The 8621-nt window shown below is 65.4% G+C and overlaps 1 protein-coding gene across 1 annotated transcript; it reads right to left on the reverse strand.

The window, feature by feature from the left end:
• Nucleotides 1–2042: 2042 nt before the first annotated feature.
• LOC138837782 (opioid growth factor receptor-like) lies at nucleotides 2043–7736 on the reverse strand. Its single transcript, XM_070036792.1, has 7 exons — nucleotides 7554–7736; nucleotides 5930–5998; nucleotides 5446–5524; nucleotides 4658–4736; nucleotides 3981–4047; nucleotides 3498–3646; nucleotides 2043–3274 (listed from the first exon to the last, which is right to left on the reverse strand). The coding sequence occupies exons 1-7, from the start codon at nucleotides 7686–7688 to the stop codon at nucleotides 2353–2355; spliced, it is 1500 nt and encodes a 499-aa protein (XP_069892893.1). The 5' UTR covers nucleotides 7689–7736; the 3' UTR covers nucleotides 2043–2352.
• Nucleotides 7737–8621: the final 885 nt, after the last annotated feature.

Below are 8621 nucleotides of genomic sequence, written 5' to 3' on the forward strand. Positions count from 1 at the left end.
TAGACAGAAAAGGGGAGTGGTCAGTCAGTGCTGGTGGCTCACGACTGCAAATCTAGCAGAGTACTCTGGAGGCTGAGATCTAAGGATCATGGTTTGAAGCCAGCCCAGACAGGAAAGTCTGGGAGACTCTCATCTCCAATAAAACAGCAAGGGCTGGGAAAGTGGTTCAGTGGTAGAGCACTTGCCTTGTATGCCTGAGGCCCTGGTTTCGATTCCCCAGCACCACATAAGCAAAAAGAAAAAAGCCGGAAGTGGCGCTGTGGCTCAAGTGGTAGAGCACTCGCCTTGAGCTGAAGAGCTGAGGGACAGCGCCCAGGCCCAGAGTTCAAGCCCCACAACCGACAGAAAAAGAAGGAAGGAAGGAAGGAAGGAAGGAAGGAAGGAAGGAAGGAAGGAAGGAAGGAAGGAAGGAAGGAAGGAAGGAAGGAAGGGCTGGGAAGGTAGCTCAGTGGTAGAGCACTTGCCTTGCATGCATGAGACCCTGGGTTTGATTCCTCAGCACCACATAAGCAAAATGAAAAAAGCCGGAAGTGGCACTGTGGCTCAAGTGGTAGAGCGCTAGCCTTGAGCTGAAGAGCTGAAGAGCTGAGGGACAGCTCCCAGGCCCAGAGTTCAGGCCCCACAACTGGACCCAAAACAAACAAAACCCCCCCAGTAAAACAGCAAGTAGAGTGGTGACCCAAGGAATAGAACGCTAGCCTTGAGCAAGGAGCTCAGGAACAGTGTCCAGGCCCTGAGTTCAAACCCCAGGACTGGCAAAAATAAAGGGAGCGGTAGTAAAATGGCACAAGACTAGGTGGTTCTCCCATCTACAAGGTGGGCTAACACAAGAGACTCTGCCATCAGAGACAGACCCAGCCAGCTGCTCCTGTGCCCTCCTGAGAGGAGTGTGCAGCTGCATACATGCTGGGCTGGGGGAGCCCAGAGCGGTCCTGCTCTTCATCACTGGGTAACACATGCCAGGACAGGCCTGTCTGTGGCCAGGGGGAGTTAGGGGGAGGGGACCAGCCCCTTCCCCTCTCAACTCCAGGGGCAGAAACACAATAGCTCCTCTTGGTCAATCCAATACGGCAAGACGAGGTTTTGGCAGCTCCGTCTACAGCTCCTCCCACTGGGCCCTGGGCCCCACCCCAATGCCCAGCGTGCGGGTGGCAGCGTGCCTGGAGGGGGGTGAAGCACACTTGGCCTCCACCTGGTGATGGACACACCGTGCCACGGGCTCTGAGCAGCTCCTCCCCTCCCCGCTTGCAGATCCTCAGGAGTGGGCTGGCCTCTCTCTAGTAGAGCTCACTAAACCAGGCCCGGTAGAACCACCGTCCACTTGTTTGGGGGACACTGCTCCCTGAACCTCAGGGGATCAGATGGGTCATAAGGCCAGCTCTCCCAGTGTTGGGACGGCCCGGTGGCATTGGCACGAGGCCCCGCATGGCCTCATTTTACTTCAAGGGTTGAGACCGCACTGTGCAGACCAGGCCTTGGGTCACACCCATCTCAGTGCTGTTTACCTCCATGGCACAAACGCCACCTGTGAACCAAACCAGAGCAGAGATGCCAAGAGGTCCCACAGCTTCTGGGGCTGGTGGGACATCTGCAGGGACCCTGCCCCACAGGACAGGACCTCCACGGCGACCCCTCCCCTCGGGGGTCCCCAGGCTCCACATCCTTTCACGCTTGTCCCAAGGAACACCACGGCAACCCAAGTCAGGGCAGCTGGAAAGGCCTGGCCTAGATCTGCCGCATCCCAAATAGAGCCTCCAACCCAGCCCTAGAACCCCTGCTCTGCTGCTGCACACTGCCCCAACCAAGCCCCAGGGGCTGTACGCTCCACCACTGCCTCCCAGCCCAGCCCGAGGCAGTGTGCTCCTCCGCTGCGCGCCCCGGAGGCTGCAAGCTCAGGACGTGGGTGCACGCTGGGTGCCGGTCCTGCACCGGCCTCTCCTCGGGGAGGGCAGCACGGACAGGCACTTGGCCCAGGCGCAGCGGCGTGGTGTGCCTCTGGCTGGCCAGGGAACTCCAGAGACCGTTTCCAACATGAGACTAGCTCACAGGCTGCCAAAAAGACAAAGTCAAACGAGTTTATTCAGAAAAGGCCTCGCTTGGCACCAGACTAAGAAAAGAGGCCTTTCCCCCAGGACCCTGGCGTGCCAGTCTCAAGCGCGGGGCTCGGGCCGGGGGCACAGTGAGGTAAGGAGTGTTGGAGGCCTCGGCCTTCCCTGAGGGGCCTCCATCCTTCTGGCGGCCGCTGCAGTGACCACCAGAAGAGACCAGCACTGCTGGGCACCAAGAAGGGACAGCCCTGGCTTCCTGTGCCCAGCTCCTGCAGCAGGGCTGGGCAGGGCCAAGGCGCCCACCCTAAGGCTTTCTGGGCTTGGCAGCTCCCATCCCTGCTGCCTCTTGGGACTCGGCCACAGGGCCTCCCTCAGCGCCAGGGGCCCTCCGCCCCGGCCCGGCCTTGCTCTCTGGGCCCTCAGGGACCCCACTCGGGGCCCGGGGCTGGGCAGGGCCTTCGCCCGCCTCCGCGACCTCCGTGGCATCGCCCCCAGGGCCTTTCTCCACCTTCCTCCGCTTCCGCACCTCCTCAGCAGCAGGGGCCGCCGGGGCAGGGAGGCAAGGCGGCTCGGGCTCGCCGGCCTGCTCGGCGGGGCTCAGGGCACACTCCTCGAGGTTCAGCGCGATTTTCTCCACGTCGGAGGCGCTGTGGGGGCCTGGCTCTCTCGGGGACTGCTCCTGTCTGTTCACCTCCAGCTTCCTCTTCTTGTTCTCTTTGGGGCTCAGAGGCTCACCCTCACCCTCCTGGTCCCCCTCCAGGGCTCCCACACCCTGGGGCTTGGCACTGGGTGGCTGGGGACCCTCGGCCGCCACACCGTCCCCGCCAGTGTCCCTCTCGGGCCCGCAGGAGTGACCCTGGGCGTCGACCTCCTCCGCCTGCTCGGGGCCGGCCGCCGGCAGGGGTGCGGCCGCCGGCAGGGGTGCGGCCGCCGGCAGGGGTGCGGCCTGCGGCTTGAACCGCTGCAGCTTGTGGTGGGGCCCCCACACGAACTTGCAGCGGGGCCGGAAGTGCTCCCACGCGAAGTGCACAAGCTCCCGCCGCTGGCGCCGGCAGCGCACGGCAAACAGGAAGTAGTCCAGGGCGCTCTGGCGCACGCCGGGCAGCTGGTGCCGCACCAGCGTCTCCTCCAGGAAGAAGCGCACCAGCGGCGCCTGGAAGCGCTCCAGGCCCAGCTCGCCCAGCGACTTGAGGATGCGCGTGATGCGCAGGTTGTTGTGGCTGCGGCTGAGAGGGGAGAGGGGTGAGCCCGACTCGGGGCGCTGGGAGGCAAGGTGCACCCCGCGCCACCCCACGCTCATCAAGGACGTCCCTGAGCCCTCAGGAGGCGGCCGGGCCAGCCCCGCCGCACTCTCCACGTCGCCGCCCGCCCTGCGGGCCGGGCCACGGCGCTGAGTTGGTAGCAGAAGGCCAAGGCGTCAGGAAGCCAGGGGCGGGAGGCTGCCCTCACCAGTTGAGGTTGTGGAAGCGCTGCTGGTAGTTGTGGGCGCGGCGCACGGCACCCGTGCTGCGGTCCTCAAGCTGGATCCCGTAGAAGCCCAGCATGAGCTCGTAGGCCCGGATTAGCCGCTCCGTGACCTCTCTGGAGCTTTTGAATGCCTGGAAAACACCCCAGGAAGCTCAGGGGCCTCCCTGGACCACCAATTCCTGGGTGGCCATGTGGTTAGATGACACCCATTGGGTCCTGACTCCGTCTCTTCGGGTAAAGTCCCCTGCTCTAGCCCACGCTGCTGTCACCCTGCCAGCCCCAAGCTGAGGGAAGGGTGGCTCTTGTGAACCTGCTGTCAGAGCCCCAGGGCTCCCCTCCTCAGGCAGCCGCAGGACACAGAGCACACGAGGACCTGTGCAGAGCAGGGTACCACATGGAGGGGGGCCCAAGGAAGTGCCAGACCCCTGCCCTTCCTGCGCCCCCTGCTGGCCTGGTAGAGCTCACCTGGACCTCTGTGAGCGTGAGGGGCTTGGCATGCCAGTTCACTCCCGGTTCCCGCAGAGGGAAGAGCCTGTGAGGAAAGGAGGGCTGTGACCAGCGGTCAGCGTCCAGCACGCCGGCTCCTGCTGGCCCAGTGGCCCACTCAGGCCTCACGGCTGGGCTCTAGGGGCCGGTTGGTGTCTGGCGTCTGCACATGAGGAAGAGGGCGGAGGGGCCTAGGAGAAGTCAGCCAGCCTCCGCAGGGTGACTCCCGAGACCTTCGTGGCAAGGCCCCCGGGAGCCGTCCAGGGCAGCACACACTGTGCTTCTGTGGGGCAACATGTCCATCCTGAGGGTGAAGGTGGTGGCCTGGCTCGAGCCGACTCAGAGGGACATGGCCCCGGTCAGACGGCGTCTGCTGCCGTCCCCACCCCGCAAGCCCACCGGCGGCCTCTCCCTAGCCCTGGGTCATCTCAGCTCCCCGGTGAGGCCTGCTGAGAAGGAAAGGTCAAGGCTCCATTGGCGTTCGCGGTGCTGTAGAGCCTGGCGGTGCCACCCAACGGGGTGCAGGTGTTATCTGTCCCATGCACGTCAGCTTCCAGCAAGGACAAAATGCCCAGTGCACAACACAGGCACCAGGAGGCCAGGGCACGGCCCGGAGCAGCCTGCTGCCCGCGACCTGGCCCACGCCGCCCACTCACCACTGGATGTAGGAGTGATTATCCTCAAGCACGTCATAGTTGTCCTTCCACTGCTGAAGAATGTTCTCGATGACACAACCTGGAAGCCCCACGGGACAATCAGCGCAGACACCACTCAACAGGGTTTAGGGGACAGTGCTGTCCAGAAAACGGTGTACCGTACGGCTTCTAGAATACTTAAGGCTCAGTAGGACTGTCCACACCTCACCTGACATACCCTCACCAGCTCTGTGTGCCCAGGCTACCTCCTGAAGAGAGAACCCAGACCCACAATGCTGAAGCAATCCTAAGCAGGAGCCAGGAAGCCCTCTGGGAAAGTTCTGTTGGTCCCAGACTCAGCTCTGCTTGTCTCCCCTAAGCACGGCTGGGCACGGAACTCTGTCCTCCAACAGAAGCACAGCAGAACCCGGCCCAAGAACAGGCGCTAGAGCAGGTGGGCCTATGTCTGCGACGGCAGACCTGTGCTTTGGGTCACAGTAAGAGCTCCGATGGTCTCGGGTAAGGGCCAAGAGACGTGGCACTTTAATCTCAGCTTGCATGCCATAAGATGCTAGGTTTTCTACTACCACTTAAAGCACCACAGCCGTCCCGGCACGCTGTGTAGGGGCTGCTTCTGGAAAGGCTGCCGCCACTCATCTCCCACCTCTCTCTGCGAACCAGGAGTTCAAACCTCGAGTCCCTTGGCCGCCCCCAGGGGGCGCAGTGGGGCCATTTAAAAGCCACCTCCAGTGCTCAGGAACAGGCCAGACCCAGAAGAGAGCGCGTGGCGGCAGCTGAGGGGTAGGTACCGTTTGGCTGGAAGGGGATGTCATTTTTGTAGAAACTCAGGTTGGACATGTCACCATTGCAGTCTCGTTCTTCCAAATCCTGAAGTCAGAAAAGGGAGATGGTGGGTACTGTTTAGAAGCAGGGTCCCAAGGGAGACCCTCTGTTCACACTCCGTGGTCATTGGGGGTGAAGGTCTGCAGGCCCCGGGGCCTCAAGACCTGCAAATCCAGCCCGGGTTCCTCACTCTGCTGGGGAGGGAAGGCGCAGAGCGCCATCCTGCTCTGTGGCCTAAAGAGCCCCGGGCTCACGTCTGTGAGGCTGCCGGCAGCAGCGTGCCTCCGGTCCTCTGATCTGCACCAGGACGGGTGCTGCTGCTGAGGCAGGGCAGGGCGGAAGCTGGGCTCTGCCTGGGGGCACACCCTTGAGCCCAAGGACCAGCCAGGCTCCAACAGGACAAGGGACACGGCTGATGGAAGACTGTCTCCGGCAGGCTGCGGAACCTACCGGGTAGTTGTGCCGGTACCTTCGCATGTCCTGCATGGCCCGCCAGTTGCGCGACCCTGCCGTCCTGGACTGGGAAGAGAACAAACAGGATGAGGCTCCAGTGAAGCCCCTCAGTGAACCCCCAATCTGCTGAGAACATCATGGCCTGAGCCAGTGGCCAATGAGTATCTTTAAGGGGAAGATCCTTTCCACGGTTCTTCCCCCAACTCCCCTCCCAGTTTTTCCCATGGGGTCCCACTGGGCAGATCTAAACCCTAGTGAAGCACTCCCCCCGACTCTTCCATAGAACCAGAGGGTCTGAGTGCCAGGCTTGCTTCTCAGGTGGCTGGGCCAGTGCGCCTGCTGCATACTCCCCTGGGCTGACGTCTGCAAGGCTTCTGTGCCCCAAGCCCCAGTTCCCCGCTCACTCCAGCCTCAGCTCCTCACATCCAGGGTCGCCGAATCCTACAGTACTTCCTCTTACACTGTGCTCTAACTTCTCACCAGACTGTGTTCCCAAGGGAAGCCACTTGCTGCCTACGGCTCAGGAGACATGGGAGGCCCTTCCCTCTCAAACCCGGGCTTCTCACTGACAAGATGGGAGGTGGAAAAGGCCCCGCACCTCCTGGCCTCCAGCCCTGTGTGAGGCTGGCCTTTTGGCCATTTCAGTGTTTCCCTGCTGCTCTGCATCCCTTCGGCCTTGGTCCACACTGGTGGAGCTCCCAGGGTCCCGAGAAGGGTCAGAGGCAAGAGGTAACAAGCACATCAGGGAAACTATTCTGAGGGTGCGGAGCAGAGCTCCGCCGTGCAGGGCAGCTGCTGCGAGACAAAGGTCCCAGGCAGTCAGCTCCTCCGGTCCTAGGACATGGCGGGTTCCAGGCATTGAGAGAACACTGGGTCCGAGGCTCTGGGTCTCGGGGTTCCTCTGCCTGACTGTGAAGTCGGAGCCAGCGGGTGAGGCCCTGGAGCCCAGACCAGGACCGGCAGACAGACACTGACACTCGGCAGAGGCCGGCCCTGCCTCCTGGCCGGTGCGCTGCGGGCAGGGCTGGACCAGCTTCTTCAGGGTGGAGAGGCTGCAGAGCCTGCGCCCGCCTGTCCTGGAGCACTCCCGCAGGCGGCTGTGCTGAGGGTCGGCCCGAGAATCCACGCTGGTTCTCGGCCCCGGGCACTGTGGGTGGGCAGAGACCCCATCCCAGGACACAGTTCCGACCCCAGGCGCCCTCCGGGCCCGCCGGGTCCCCTGGAACCGGGGCACAGCAGCACCGCACAGACGGTGACCGGCCGCTACCGGGGGCCGGGAGGCCGCGGGAGGCGCGGCGAGGACGGCCGCAGAGCGGCCCGCGGCGGCCGGCGCGCAGGTTTCCGGAGGGAAGGCTCCCGGGCCGCAGGGGCCCCGCCGCGGCCCCGCCCGCGCCGTGCGGTGCGCGGGGCTCGTGCGGGCCCGGGCCCGGCGGGCCGCACCGGCGACGCGGCGCCCCCGAGGCGCGGGGCGCGGAGCCGCGCCGACGTCACCGCGCGCGGCCCCGCCCGGGGGTCCGGGGAGCCCGGGGTGCCGGGGCCCGGGGCCGGCCGACGGCGGGGCCTTCCCGCCCGACGCGCCGCGCGGGGGTCGGCGCCCCTTCCCGCTCCGCCCGGGCCGCACCTGGAGCGCGCCGGCCTGCGCGGCCCGCGGCCCGTCCCCGTCCTCGTCCTCGTCCCCCGCGTCCGCGTCTCCCTCCAGGCCGTCCTCGGCGTCCTCGTCCTCCTCCCAGGTGGAGTCGCAGTCCAGGTCGTCCATGCTGGGCGGCGGCAGACCCCCGGGACCACTCGGCGGAAGCGAAACTGAAACGGGAGGAAGCGCGGGGGCGGGGCGAGCCCGAGGGGCGGGGCCTGAGCTGCCGGGCCCTGAGCCCGGGGCGGGCGCGGGTGGGCGGGGCCTGAGCCCGCGGGAGGGGTCTGAGCTCCCGGGGGGCGGGGCCTGAGCCGCGGGGCCCGAAGAGAATTGGCGAGGCCTGAACCCTGGGCGGGATGGGCGGGGCCTGAGCCCGCGGGAGGGGTGGGGAGAGGCGGGGCCAGCACGCGGGGGCGTGGCCTGAGCTCTCGCGGGCGGGAGCGGGCGGGGATATGGGCGGGGCCTGGGTTCTAATCTCCGCCCATGCCCGTCCCCGAGTCGGCCTGGCCCGCCCTGCCGGGACCCCGCCCACCCTCCTCGAGGGCCGGGGTCCCCCACGATCCTCCCCGGCCTGCCCTCAGAGGGAAGCACCCCAGGGCTCCTGTGGAGCCCGCAGCGCCCCGACCCGTCCCCATGACCCCGGGAGGCCGCCGGCCCGCCTCCTGACCCCCGCGGAGTTCACACGCACCCCGAGGTCACTCTCCGGAGGGGGAGCTGCGTCCCGTGCGGGGCGTGCAGGCCGCGGCTCCCGCAGGCCGCCAGGCCTCCCTGGGGCCGGCCCCGGTCCAGCGCAGCTGCTCCCGCCGGCGCCGGCAGTCCTAGTGCTCAGGAGGCCGAGATCCGAGAACCCCGGTTCGAAGCCAGCCCTGGCAGAAAAATCTGGAAACCTTGATCTCCAGAGAACCACCTGAAAACGGAAGCGGTGGTGTGGATCGAAGCGGTAGAGTCGAGTCGGCCTTGAGTGAAAAAGCCCAGGGTCAGCGCCGGCCTGGAGTTCGAGCCCCGCGGCTGACGAAAAGTAACAAGCAAAGAAGGAAAGGGTATCTACGTGCAGAACCG

This window comes from Dipodomys merriami, unplaced genomic scaffold (assembly GCF_024711535.1).
Source record: "Dipodomys merriami isolate MVZ:Mamm:240054 unplaced genomic scaffold, mDipMer1.0.p SCAF_275, whole genome shotgun sequence".
NCBI lineage: Eukaryota > Metazoa > Chordata > Mammalia > Rodentia > Heteromyidae > Dipodomys > Dipodomys merriami.